This window comes from Ostrinia furnacalis, unplaced genomic scaffold (genome assembly GCF_004193835.3).
Source record: "Ostrinia furnacalis isolate ACB-3 unplaced genomic scaffold, ASM419383v2 OfSCF4239, whole genome shotgun sequence".
NCBI classification, from domain to species: Eukaryota; Metazoa; Arthropoda; class Insecta; order Lepidoptera; family Crambidae; genus Ostrinia; species Ostrinia furnacalis.
The window spans coordinates 661756-676640 of record NW_021134478.1 but is presented as its reverse complement, the minus strand read 5'-3'; the positions used below and the strand labels follow the sequence as shown (position 1 = coordinate 676640).

Genomic DNA, 14885 nt, shown 5'->3' with positions numbered 1-14885 from the left:
TTTATTAATTATTACACCATATACCATGAATGATATCGGCCTAAATCACATACATTATCTCCTATTTTAAATAAAGTATAGCTGAAGCAATTGTGTAGTAAAGATCAGAAAAAACAATGGTTTCACATCAACTAATTAGACAGGAGACAGAGAAAGGTTTGTTTTATACAATTAACCTATTAGGAATCAAACCCTGGACCGGAGATGGTGATGTCAAGCTATATTGATTGCCTTTTGGCTACAGAAGGATAATATAAAAGTAAAGTCATAAAATGCATTTGTTTTCAACAAAGAGGCTTTTAAAAAGCCCTTTAACACGTCCTAGTATTACTTGAACCCTACTTTTATTTTGGGACATAAATGGGCCAGTGCTGAGAAGAAGCAGCGCAAGAAATTTAGCCACCCTTGTCAGCTTCTTCTTAAATTATAAATAACTTGAAAAAGTCGAACTGCCTAAGGCGGGAATCTTCTTAAATCAATAATGACATGAATAACAAGACATGTTATACTTGCGAGCTAAGCAGATAAAGTCCAGCCACACATGCCATTTACATAATTATTTACTTTATACATAGTATCCATTCAAAAGGCCTTTCGTAGTTAGTTTTGCAGGACAATCGAATATTGCACTTAGCCTTTTGATTAGACCATTGTGCGCTATTTGTAGTTTATCTTCCTATTCCAACCACTCCAGATCCCCCAGGTAGCAGCAGCCTATCTAAGTCGCTACAGGCCTTCTGCAGCGACCCTGGTGATTGGAGAATTTGAGCCTGTTGATCTGCTACGCTTGTGTACTCCTTGTGCACGTGCTGCGGTTTTTCTTCTGCCTCCATGCATCTTCTGCACAGTAGGCTTGCTCTTTATCATGATGTGACCCGTAAAGTCCACGCCGGTGTGATAAAATGGGCGGGATGGGTTGCTTCTAGCGTGTGGTAAGTCACCCATGATCTGATGTTTCTTGTTTGTGTCGTATCGCCTGCACTTGACGCACCCACGTAGGCGCTTCTTGATGGCCCTGATGCCACCCACAATCCAGTATCGTTGACGAAGGAATGAGGTCGTTAAACGTGCCCCACCGTGGTAAGTGAGAGCGTGAGCTTCATCGATTAAGAGGTCGGTAAGATGACTTGCATGTGGAATGATGATAGGATGCTTCATTTCCGAGCTTATCTGTGCATGTCTTAGTCTTCCGCCAACACGGAGGATGCCTTGTTCGTCAAGATGAGGGTTGAGGTTAAGTATGCTGCTTTTTGAGTTGATGATCCCGTTAGTTTTCAGGTCATTTATCTCTTGAGAGAAGTATTCTTGCTGTACGTGTTGAATTATTTTCAACTTGGAGAAACGGATTTCCTCTAAGGTAAGGTATGATGGTAAGTTTTTCTTGTTTAGTGTAGTCAATTTAAATCTGTATAGCCACGCTAAGATGTGAATCAGTTTCTTGAACGTGCTATATTTTTGCATTAATTCCTTGATGGTGCTCATTTCTTGGTATGTAGATGTATTAACTTGTTTTTTCTGTTTCAGATCTTCACTTGTTTCGAACGACGCTTGTTCGGGTTGATCTTCGTATGAATGTAGCCAGCTTGGACCTTGCCACCAAAGAGAATGCTTTTCTAATTGAGTGACTGTCAGACCCCTGCTAGCACAATCAGCGGGATTATCTTGAGATTTGACGTATCGCCAGTCGCTTCCAGGCAATATTTCAGTCACTTGCTTGACTCTGTTCGCTACGAAGGTCTTCCACTTGTCTGGATCACCTTGCAGCCACCCCAAAACTGCTGTTGAATCAGTCCAGCCCAGGGTCTTGATTTGATAATTGGGTAAACTTTTTCTAACTTTGTCAATTAATTGCGATAATAAAACTGCGCCACATAACTCCAGCCGAGGTAATGTGACCGTTTTGCTGACCGGAACTAGTCGCGTTTTCGCGGCGACCAGAACCACTGTACTTTGGCCTCTTCGTGTTATTTTGCAGTAAATGACGCAAGCGTATGCTTTTATTGATGCGTCGCAAAATCCATGCAGTTCAATGACATCGTTTTCTTGCGTTTCGAGCCATCTTTGAACCTTGATTTGATTAATATTTTGTATCTCGTCTCTGATTTTTAACCATTCCAAATTAATGTCATCCGGAAGGTTATCATTCCAGTCGATGTTTGACAGCCATGTAGATTGAAATAGGAGTTTTAGCTTGACAGTGAGAGGTGAGAGCCAACCGAGAGGATCGAAGATGGTTGATATAGCAGATAATAATGTTCTTTTCGTGGTTTTTGTTTGACTTGTTGGTATTTTTGATTCAAAGGTAAAACTGTCTTCTTGTGGGTTCCACCGAAGTCCCAATGCTTTCGTTGATTCAAGTCCACGAAAATCAAAATTGTCTCTCTTGTTGCTGTCCTCGACTAGCTCTGGTGTATTAGATGACCACTTCCTTAGATTGAAGCCTCCTGACTTCAATAGGTTTATGAGGTCATGTTTTAACTGTTTGGCTGATGATAATGAATGACTTCCATGAATGAGGTCATCCATATAGAAACAATCTCGTAAGACAGTAGCTGCTTGATTTTCTTGATAATTATGCTCTTCATCGTCTGCGAGTTGCTTAAGCGTCATCATCGCCAAAAATGGCGCGGCCTTGGTGCCGTAGGTGACGGTGGTTAACTCGTATTCTTGTATTGGTTTCGTTTGATTGTCTCGCCATACAATCTTGTGATATTGTTGATGTTCTTCATTTAACCATATCTGTCGAAACATTTTTTCGATATCAGCTGTGTATGCATACTTGTATTGTCGCCATTTTAAGATTAAAAACTGTAGATCTTGTTGTAGATTAGGGCCTCTGTACATGAGGTCATTGAGGCTCATCCCAGTAGAAGTTTTTGCAGATGCGTTAAACACAACTCTAAGTGCAGTTGTTGTCGACTCGTTGCGTAAGACACAGTGGTGAGGTAAAAAGTATTCCGGTGTCGTGTTTCCACGTGCAAGTTGCATGTGACCTGATGTTAGGTATTCGTCGATAAACGTTTTGTAATTAATTGCGGTGTCATTTTGCTTCGTAAATTTTTGTTCCAGTTGATTGAATTGCGCAATGGCCTTGTGTTTTGACGTTCCCAATTCTTGTATGAAGTTGGGTTTTAGAGGAAGTTTTACTTGATATCTCCCATCCTCTCGTCGAACGGTTGTTGCTTTGTAAAATTCTATGCATGCTTGATCTTCAGATGATAATGATGACTCTTGTTGTGTAATGTCTTCAATTTGCCAAAATCGTTGTATATCTTCAATGTTGTTTAATAAGACGTTGCATTGTAATGTAGTTGTATTGGCGCTTCCGCTTAATATCCAACCAAATCGCGTTTGTTGCGCTATTGGTGTTTGATTGTTTTCTCGACAGATGCCATCCAAAATGATGTTAGAGTACACCTCCGCCCCCAAAAGTAGGTCGACGGGGCGACTTTTGTAGAACTCAGGGTCTGCTAGTTGTATGTTTTCCAGGAACTCCCATGATGGTTTCGATAATGTGTTACTTGGCAGGTTGTTAATTAGCGTTTTCATAATAAGCACGTCGGTTTGTAATGTATATTCGCAGTTATTTGACTTGATAGTTATGTTTATTATTCCCTTGCAGTTATTTTCCTTGGCTCCGATTCCAGTTATGACTCCAGTACATTGACGTCGTGGTAATGATAAAATTTGAGCTGCTTTCTCGGTGATAATTGAGGTTTGCGATCCTTGGTCGAGTAGTGCTCGTAGTTTGTAGTAGTTGCCATNAATCATTTGTCTTTTACTTTTTGTGCTATAAATTAAGTTACATTCTTTTTCACTAACCAACAATACATAGTTTTTTTTGTGTATATTAATATGAGTCATCTTATATTGTTAATCACAAACTCAATCTGAAAAACTTCCATCGTGTAAAAAGTAGTAACACGAGTCATACCTCTTGACACAATAAAAAAGTGAAAGAAGCCTCCGGTACACTTTGTTAAAAGTAAACATGTATCAATATACACGAAAGAAAACTCAAAATTGGTTCACAAAGCCTTACTTGTATCATTTGGCACAAAGTTATTTTCTTTTCTATACGTCGTAGAAACATACCGATTAGATACAAAAATAGCTAATTTTTCAGAGATTCACATTATGTTATAAAGTCAATTTTGATCTAAGTCGAGTTAGATCCCTTTTCACTGGGGGTACAGAAATAAGAACCGACCCACTCTGCGACGCCCGACAGTTTAACGGTCGGCTGTGGGAAAAATGACGCATCTTTAACTGTTTTGGGAGAGACCTACTTGGGTAGGCACTTTCCTTATAAGTGTAAACACGAAACACCTTGTTTGACCGATATTATTTGTTATATCTGTATTAGGTAGGTACAGACGACGGTACATCAAAGTAAACAGTGTGGGTTCTTGTGCAGTTGTAATAGGGGCGAGTTTGCAACAAAAATGGGTAGCCTGATGTGCTGTCGTGTGTACTTAAAAGGAGGTAGAGTTGTTTGTAAGTAATCTTCTTCTATCGTGTGAGTTGTTGCTGAGGGACAGAGTTAATGAGCAAGTATCTGACATAGCACTAAATCAATACATCGATTTCGGTCTCCTATAGGGCCGATGCCCTACTTACGTTACTTTACTTTAGAGCACTTGCTCACTATGCAAAAATGCAAAGGTACTTAACGACAATACCACGAACTTCTTTGTAATTAATTTTCGATAAGTAATGTTTTGTCTCAAAACTAAATGAAATAGACTCTTAACAAAAAGTGACAGTTTTATGACTCTTTTATTTTTATGAAAACGAATTACTTTTTATGAAAGCAAAAGAATTATATCTTGCAGTTAAGAACAAGACTACAAATAAATTAACCGTCACGAGATATACCCATTTTTATAACTCATACGAGAAGAAATCATTATTTTATTGGAACAGAATGACACAAAATAAATGAGTACACAAATGAGAGTATTGGTAGATGCTTTAATACTGTCATTAATGCCCATCCACAATCAGGCAAAATAGCACTTTTCCAAACGAAAGAGAAATAAAAAATACTACTTAAATATTTTTATGATCAATAAATAATAGAGTCAGTGGCGCATGTGCAAGTAGTATTGAATAACTAAATTATGTAAAAACGACTCCTTCATTCATTCAGTGCTAAGATAGACTTTCTCGACTTGTAAAATAGTCTAAGAATGAAATTAAATTGTAGTAGCGGAATAGTGGATATCATATTTTGAACTTTAATAAGGTAACATAAAATTCAAAACCAACGAAAAATATTTTTCTCTATAGTTACCTGTCAGTTAAAATCCCATCAAAAACAATACTTGTCAAAAAAACCAAGTCTCGCAACTCAGTTGTTCTACGGTAAAAAGTTGTGAGATCCATGTAATACCAAGTCCAGGCCAGGAAATCTTTAACGTTTTACATAAATTATTGACTTGGCCATCGCACTAAATAATTTAATTTACACGTGTTTTCATGCGATGGCCAAGTCAATATATTTATGTAAAACGTTAAAGATTTCCTGGCCTGGACTTGGTATTACATGGATCTCACAACTTTTTACCGTAGAACAACTGAGTTGCGAGACTTGGTTTTTTTGACAAGTATTGTTTTTGATGGGATCTCATTTCTTTTTGTATTTTGTAGACAGCAGTTATGTATCTAGAAAACTGGACCGAAATTGAAAAATTTTACTCGACTTGGCGGTTGCACTACCGTGCCCCCAAATATTTTAGTTTTTCCTTGATTCATACACCAAACACTACTTATATTCCAAATTTGAAGCTTCTAGGTCTGCTAGAAGTGCCTTAGAGTTTTGATGATCGGTGAGTCAGTGAGTGAGTCAGTGAGTGAGTCAGTGAGTGACAAAATTAAGTAACTTTGACCCGTTATAATTCTCAAACTACTGGTTCAAATTGAATGAAATTTTAAATATACCGTGTCTTTACAATGCCTGCATAGCTAATGAAAATTCAGCCTTCTAGTTTTATCCACAACAAAGTTACAGGCGGTCGAAAATGGCCTGAATTGCTTCGAGAAAAGGATGGTACGGCCGTGCCGCTTTTTTGCTCGACTTGGTGGGGGCACTGCCGTGCCCCCAGATATGAAGCTGAGGCCGATTGAGCCATGTCAGACAACTACAGCATCTTATTAAGTCTGCTACTAGAACTGTGTTTTCAGTCGCTACAAACTACTCGTACATAGCATGCATATTAACAATAACATAGCTATTAGTTGAGGTATTTATTATATGTTTGCCTGTGTAAGACACGCAATCTTAGTATCAATTTTAATACGTCTTCAAGCTACATTATTTGTTTAAGTTTCCAGCTGACGATTGGCTTATTAATTCTCTATCTCGCTGCGAGACAAGAAAACTACTGAATCATTGAAATTATAAATCAAACAAAAAGTTTGCTTTAGAAGCAATTACTCAGTGATCATTTCGATGAAACAGTAACATAATTCCCGCGACCACTTTCAGTGACAATTTAATTGCAATAGTCGTATATAAATCTCGGTAGAGACAGATTTATGTCAGCAATATGTCTTTTGTGCAGCTGAAAATTATAAATATTACTTTGTTTGGGAATGAATCGTCGCGAAAGTCAATTGTGTACATTAATAAATAAAGCATGATTTATTAAATGGGTAATTAGTGGTGGAATTATTATTTTTATACAGGGTATTGTATAGTTTATCAAACCAAAAGTACTTAAGTACCAAATTTCTCAAAAACTTATGATAATTTGTATGGAAAGGTTTGAATATTTGAAAACTTGTTGCATTTGCGCAGTAGAATCAATCTTCTTTATTTGATCAAGTGTAAAAATAACACGCTGTATAAAGAAAATGATAAACGAATTTGCACTGATATTCTCATTTCCCTGCCCAGTTATTAAGTGCATCAATTAATGATAATAATGGGTCCGAAGCGTCGGATGCATTTAGATGAGGCTGGCCAAGATAACAGTGAGTGGATCACGAGAATGAGGAAACAATAAAGCTTCGGCGAAACCAACGCGTGTCTCGCGTCGGCGATGGCGATGGCGATCACCGCACAAGTTTACACGTACGAGTATTTATACACGCACCGCACGTATCATACAGGCCGCGACCATTGACAGGCGCATAATATTAAAGCTAAGGCTTTAAGCTTCGGCCAAACCAACGCGTGCAGCCTGAGTGAACAATGGCGATGGCGATCAATGCGTTTAAGTCTGATCGCCATCGCGATCGCCATCGTGCACGCCGGCTGCACGCATTGGTTTGGCCGAACCTTAAGAGTAGAAACCTGGCACTGGCCATGTAAGTAGGAATTATTACAATCACAAGCTGTCTGGGGTATGAAATGAAATTGTAAGTGAGCGATATAGATCTTGTAGCCGTTGCTTTTATTTTCTAGGAATTCAGAGAATGATAGACATTTTAATGATTAATTAACTTCTATTATGTTGAGTAGGTTTTATACTGAAGAAGAAGAAAAAGCAAAGTGTTTCAATTGAACATTTAGAAACAATTTACGCTAAGATTTACTCTGAAAGTTAACGTTTTTACTAACAACAAATGTTTTTAAGAGAAACGGAACTCTTACTTTACTAATAAACATCTTAAAATACATTTCTCAATCAAATTATAATTTCATATGTGTCAAATTTTGATTTGAATCATAAATACAAGACGACGGTCAAATAAATACAGGAGCGGAGCAATTTATAGTTCCGCTGCGCTACAAATTCCTTTGCGTATTTTTACTTTTTTACTCTCTTAGACTCAATTGAAATATCGGTCACGAAATCGATCGCGTGGTTCGGTCTTAGACACGCGAAAATTAACGGATTACCATCATATTATCACGTCAAATTAATAATTTACATGTGTTTTTGTCCACTTTTTACTGTCAATTTGCCACAGCAAATTATAATATGATTTATACCCACCGCCATTGCTAAGTGACAAATACATATTTCATAATTAATATTGTACAAGCCTTGTAACACGTATCGATGGCGTTTTCCCGCGAGCTCGCATGATACCTAATCGGTTTCGTAAAATTAAAAGAAAACGTTAAAAGTTACCTATCACGCAGCTAATTCTCGATATGACAGATTAGAACGTGATTTAAAAAAAAAAGAATAAATACATAATATTATCTATTTACTATTTGCATTTGTTTTTAAAGCCAGTTTCGATATTCGTAGCTCTACATTTTTTTTTGGAATAAGAATTCAAATAACGAGCGTGTTTTTTTTCGTAATACCAACCTATTGACAGCCAGTGTCATAATACTACCCTGAAAAACTAATAAAAAGTTATAACGCGTTTTTCACACTAGTTTAAAAATGACATTACAATGTACTACTTTAAACTAGTGTTCTTGGAGTCCATAACTTTAGTAAAGCGATATGTGTCCCATCTTTGCTTTTACAAATGCGTCCAGTTTCTGCGCGTAGGTTGTGAATTGTGGTGGTATTCTCAGTTCTTTACGACTTCTAATCTTAGAACAACATGAGTTTCTTTAATTACTCTTAAATCTTGTTAAGGCATCCCTATCTGCCTTCCCAGGCGTTCCTTTATTTTTGTTGGCTCACAATCAGTTTTACGATGTTTGTGGAATAACTCTTGGTTTTTAATGCCTCCATAACCTGCTATATTCTCCAGTCTGAATGTATGGTTATTGTTCTGTTTATTTTAAGTGTCCCTAGGAGATTAAAAATAATTTATTTTTAATAAAATTTAAGTGAAATAGTGACTGTTTCTTGCGCTGCTTCTTTTCAGCACTGGCCCATTTATTGTCCCAAAGCAGTTGTAGGGTTAATTTAATACTGGGACGTATAAAAGTGCTTTTTAAAAGAAAAGAAAAGACATTTTATTTATTTTTGACTCAGACTTGTATCATTATCACTCGCATGATCATGTTTTCGTTTTCATTTGTAATGAAAGTGAGTTTAATTTGATTAAACGACTTTGAATAATAAACCCATTTGAAAAACGCGATATTTTGCATGAGCGTTCATAGACTATGAGTTTACATATCGCGTTACACATGGCCATAGACAATAGCATTTAAAAAAAGCTTTTATCTTCGCTTACTATCCGATGCCGATGGTTCAATTTAAATTTACCTATATTTACCAAGGTGGCAATTCTGTTCCAACGAAGGTCTTAAAAAAGTTTTACCTATTTTGTTTACAGCCGGTGTTTGAGTGTATATCCATACGTGGAACTTGAACGTTTAAAAAATTTTAAATTAAATAATCCTGGCACAATATTGACTTGAATCGGAACATAGGCAGCATGGTTTTTGATATTTTTTTATTAACTAATCGTAGCACCGTTAACCTCTCCTACTAAGCTAAATATGCTTGTATTATGAATGGGTTTACTACAATATGTACTTCTGTTTGCTTATTTTTTAAAGTTAGATATAAATAGTACTTATCTAAGTCCAAACAACCCTCCTCCTATCATCAGGATATAAACTATTTACTCAAAGAGCTAATTACTTTAAGGCTGTAGAGTTGTTAGACGAAGGGCCGAGATCACTGTCTAATGGAGTAACCAGCTGGCCCGTATTAACAAACGATGAACTGAATTTAGCCGGTTTATTGTACGACGTCTGTAAGCGTTTATAAATGCAAATTTTATAGCAAAGTACTTACCTACGATAAGATTAGGACACAAACAGGATAGGCTTTTCTTAAAAAAACCCTAAAGTGCAACATTTATTTTGCTTGTTAAGAAATCCCTAATCATAATTTAGGCTACAATGACTATGTATTTGAAAAGGGAAATAGTTTTTCTTTCACATCAAAATCAAATCAAATAATTTATTCAGTACCTACTTAGATCCTTTCCAGGGCGCTTATACCTACATACACGTCTCAAATATACCACCACTTCGAGACAACATATGGGCTGGTGCTTAGAAAAAGTGGCTGTAAAAACTCAGTCACCAAAGAGAAACCATGTTAAAGTTGTAGTGTGGTAGTAATTGAGCTGTAAACTACTCTTTATAGGAAGGCAACTAGCCATAAAGGTGTATCATAATAATAATTAATTAATACAAAATTACGGGGCTTATTAATACCGGTCTAAGTGCACGTGTGATTTAATCGTACAACCAGCCATCAGACTAGGTAGGTACATATTTTTTGCAAAAATAAAACTTATTACAAGCCCATAAGATTCCACAATGTTTAGCTTGCTGTACTGTAGTCCACCAAGTGGAAGGAAATACTTGCTTAATTACTGAAAAGTCTTAGATCTAACATGTTAAGTGCGCACTATAATGTTAAATGATGTAAGTATGCGCGTGCACATGTGCTGTATGCTAGACAGTGAATGACACTTCAGTTTTATGTCAATCGAGCGTTTGGATTGGTGGCTTCTGAGAATCGGGAACTGCTAAGTAGCCTTGAATTCACATTTAAAGTAAGGAGTTACCTACCTATGCTTATTTGACTTTCTTCAATCCAATACCAACTTATTGATGTGATCTTGTTAATGTCTCTGTATGCTTTACACACAGCAAGTTTATTACATAAATGATTGTAACTACCTACAAATCGTTTATAATACTCGTAGCATAGTTTATGAAACAAGTAAATTCCTAAGTATCTTTTCTCCTTTAAAATTGACTATTTGATGAATAAAGGTAGAAAAAATAATTATTACAACGATATAGAAACTATTCTCATTTTATATTGTCAATTTTGTGAGGAAAGATGCTTTGAAGAAAGGGTTTATAATTATTGAGATTCGATGACGACGTCATTATTATGACCATAAATAGCTCTATTTCTTTATATGGCTTTTCCCTTTCATAATATTACGAGTTCCATCATTGCGAACCCTCCGGCGGCGGAAGACTGGGCGAAATAAAAATAGCCCAGAAAAGCTGGCTTTCTCTATCTTTTTAATCCGTTCCGTCAGGAACAGGCTAAGGTCATAGACCATGCTGCCTACTGGTTTCCCGCGCAAAGTGATCTGTCAAGTAAAAATAACCTGTCATGAAACAGCAGCATTCGAATTAAAATTCGTGCGCGAGTCTGTACTATAGTTTTACTTTTAATTACAGGATTTGTGTGGTTTTTTTATGTGTATTAGAATTCGAATGTTTAAATCCATCCTGTCCAAAGTTCTATGGTTATAGTTTTGATTTCAAAATCGCTTCACGGAGGGATGTCACTAAGTGCCTACCATAAAAAATAATTTAGAGCTAAGCGACTGCTAAAGCGCGTTGGGAATTTTGTCTAAAGACCCGTTTGAACTGAAATAAGTAGGTAATTAAATTCATTTTTAATTTAAACACAGTAAGATCGCAGGATCGTTATGGAAAGCCTTGGGGGAGGCCTTTGTCCAGCAATGGACGTCATTTGGCTGAAACGGACAAAGATCATAAAGTCGTAAGAGCTTAATAACGTGACCATAGAGTAAAAAGGAAGTCCCAAAGCCCAGTTAGATCGAACCACACATGCGCCGAATCAGTTCGCGGAATCAGTGCCCACACGCACTCGGTGACGCACGCGCTTGGCGACAAATTCAACTGAGAACCACTCTCCCATGACCCGGACTGGGGTCGATTAGCAATAATAAGCCTCTTTGTTTTTTAAAATCCCATTAAAAAGCGGCCCATTAGTAAGTTTAAATGTGCCGTTATTCACTTTCGCGTAGTGTTATTTTACAATCAATCGCTTTTGTTGTATGCAATAATTTATTATTTTTTAATCAGTAATTATCTAATTTCTATTTTTGGGAGCGTCAAATATTTGGTGAATTAAGATATAAACCAAAAAACACTAATAAGACCCGATTAAATTATTTTTATTTAAATAAAATACTGCACAACTATTAAATTACTGTACACAAAATAACTATTGGTCGTATTTAATAAAAATTGTATGATTCAATAAAAAACAAACAATAAAATACTTAATAAAAAACAATACAGTAGGTATTTAATTTCGGGCGTTGAAATTAATACTTTAAGTTAATATTAACTTGTTTTTAGGCAACTTAATTATTTTATTTCTTTTGTTGAGAAGCGCAAAAAGAATCGAAAGTTTCATACTTTCATACATTTCAGTCAATTTAGTTGTAAAAACTGTAATGAATGTTGAAACTATCTAAACTATTCATAGAACCTAAAAACAATTGTAGAGGATAAAACAATGTAACAGTTAAGACCTACTTGAAACTAACGCAATTAGGTCTTACTGTTAAACAACATTTACTACTTGAGTTAAATTCTTTCAGTCCTCTTTGGAGCAATTTATTTATAAAAAAATAGTGCTTAAAAACAGTTTTACGTAGCTATGGATCTTTTGTAAAAAGTTGATTTCGCTTTAAAATCAGTCCAAACATAAGTTGATAAATTAATCACTTTAGAATCATTCTACTGTCATAATAAAATATTTTAATGATCTAAAAATGTAACTTAAACGCAAAGTAATGGCTTAAGTATTCGGCGACCCACATTCGACCTAAACTTATCATGATTTTGACAAATGTATTTTGACACTTGACGACGTCAAGTGAAAAATGAAAACAAGTGAAAAAAAACCGGCCAAGTGCGAGTCGGGCTCGCGCCACAAAGGGTTCCGTAGCAGCAAATATAATAAACTTATTATGTCAATTTAATCAACCTATCTCAAAAACTATAAGAGATACTTTGATCAAACCAAAAATCGTTGAAAGAGTTAATTAGCATGCATCACCTCTATTTTTTTTAGAATTTTATACCCCGTAGTTATAAAAATAGAGGGGGGGGGACATACTTTTTACGACTTTGAGAGCTGATATCTCAAAAACCGTTCACTTTAAGAAAAATGTTTTTTAGAAAACTTTATATCATTTTAAAAGACCTTTCCATTGATACCCCACACGGGTATGTACATCGAAAAAAAATTTTCATCCCTCAGTTACATGTATGGGGGGCCCCACCCCCAATTCTTTTTTTTACTATTTAGTGTCATAATTTTGTAGCGGTTCATACAACACATATTCCCATCAAATTTCATCACTGTAGTACTTATAGTTTCCGAGTAAATCGGCTGTGACAGACGGACAGACGGACAGACGGACAGACGGACAGACGGACAGACGGACAGACGGACAGACGGACAGACGGACATGACGAAACTATAAGGGTTCCGTTTTTGCCATTTTGGCTACGGAACCCTAAAAAACGTGACGTTGAACGAAGAGGAGGCAATGAGAGTTTCGATTTCAATCCGTTACATTATTTGAGGCGAATGCACTAATTAAAACAACTATAGCCTGACCAGGAACATAAAATCCCTCGCCATGTTGCGGAAAACTAATGGTACTAATCTATATATATAAAAGAAAGTCGTGTTAGTTACTTCGTTTATAACTCAAGAACGGCTGAACCGATTTAGCTGAAAATTGTCAGGGAGGTAGTTTAGAGCCAGGAGAAGGACATAGGATACTTTTTATCCCGTTCGAAATTAAAAAAAAATCTGCTTATTTATTGCCATTAAGGCGGAACAAAGTTCGCCGGGTCAGCTAGTTTCTTTTAATGGCAACAGTAACTGAAAACTTCATTGACATGTCACCTTGCATGTCAGTCTATTGTTGTCAAAGTGTAAACAAACTTTATTTTAAATGTTTGCAATTGATTTTGTGAATTAAATTGCTAAAATATTTTTATAGTCGTGAAAGAAAAGTGGTTCACGATGTGTTAATGTATTTGTCGAAGATAAATACCAAGGGTTCGGACAATATTTTCATTGAATAATGTTTCCGACAAAGGTTGTCAAATTGACTGACATGTTTATCGTATAGTACAGTCCACTATGAAAATTAGCTGTAGTCTGTTTCAACTACTTATTTTAATGTTTTTTGTCACTTTCTAAGTTTTGAATTTTATGGAATTGGGAAAGAAGTACCGAGTTTGAAGGGTTCATGAGCAGACATTGCAGTTGAATATTCAAGTTCTGAATTTGATTATTGATGAATAATAAAATAAATCCTACTAGCTCGATTGATGGTTTCATTTAATTTATTTAAACCAGGTTACCTTTAATAATATTTTTCGTTAATTTATGAAAATATCAAATTAGCCCGTAATCCTGAATCCTGATACATAAATTTAGCCTATTAATTTAACACATGTACGACTGTACTCAGTGTTGCAAAGGGTTCGGACAATATTTTCATTGAATAATGTTTCCGACAAAGGTTGTCAAATTGACTGACATGTTTATCGTATAGTACAGTCCACTATGAAAATTAGCTGTAGTCTGTTTCAACTACTTATTTTAATGTTTTTTGTCACTTTCTAAGTTTTGAATTTTATGGAATTGGGAAAGAAGTACCGATTTTGAAGGGTTCATGAGCAGACATTGCAGTTGAATATTCAAGTTCTGAATTTGATTATTGATGAATAATAAAATAAATCCTACTAGCTCGATTGATGGTTTCATTTAATTTATTTAAACCAGGTTACCTTTAATAATATTTTTCGTTAATTTATGAAAATATCAAATTAGCCCGTAATCCTGAATCCTGATACATAAAGGACAATGACCAAAAATGTATGGAGTGTGGTCCAAATGTCCACCACTAACAAGACCTATGTAGTAAAATAGTCAACTAAATACTGATTCATTATAACCAAACCGCAATCAAAAATATGCTGTCAGTAAAAAGTTATGACTGAATAAAAAGTCATGTTTTTTACCTTTTCATACGAAAAATGTTCTTGATATCATTCTATCCATCGCACATTTTGGATTAATCTACGCATGTTATGTCATACCGCTTAGTGTGCCGTGTTAGATTCTCGCTAAAAGAACAAAAAATAAGCACAGAAGAAAGACAACAATATTGGAATTATGGTCGGGTGGTCGCTG

At 35.8% G+C, this 14885-nt stretch overlaps 1 protein-coding gene across 1 annotated transcript; it reads right to left on the bottom strand.

Annotated features, from left to right (window-relative positions):
- Positions 1–726: 726 nt before the first annotated feature.
- LOC114359146 (uncharacterized) lies at positions 727–3771 on the bottom strand. The gene has a single exon (XM_028313409.1). The coding sequence runs from the start codon at positions 3769–3771 to the stop codon at positions 727–729; it is 3045 nt and encodes a 1014-aa protein (XP_028169210.1).
- Positions 3772–14885: the final 11114 nt, after the last annotated feature.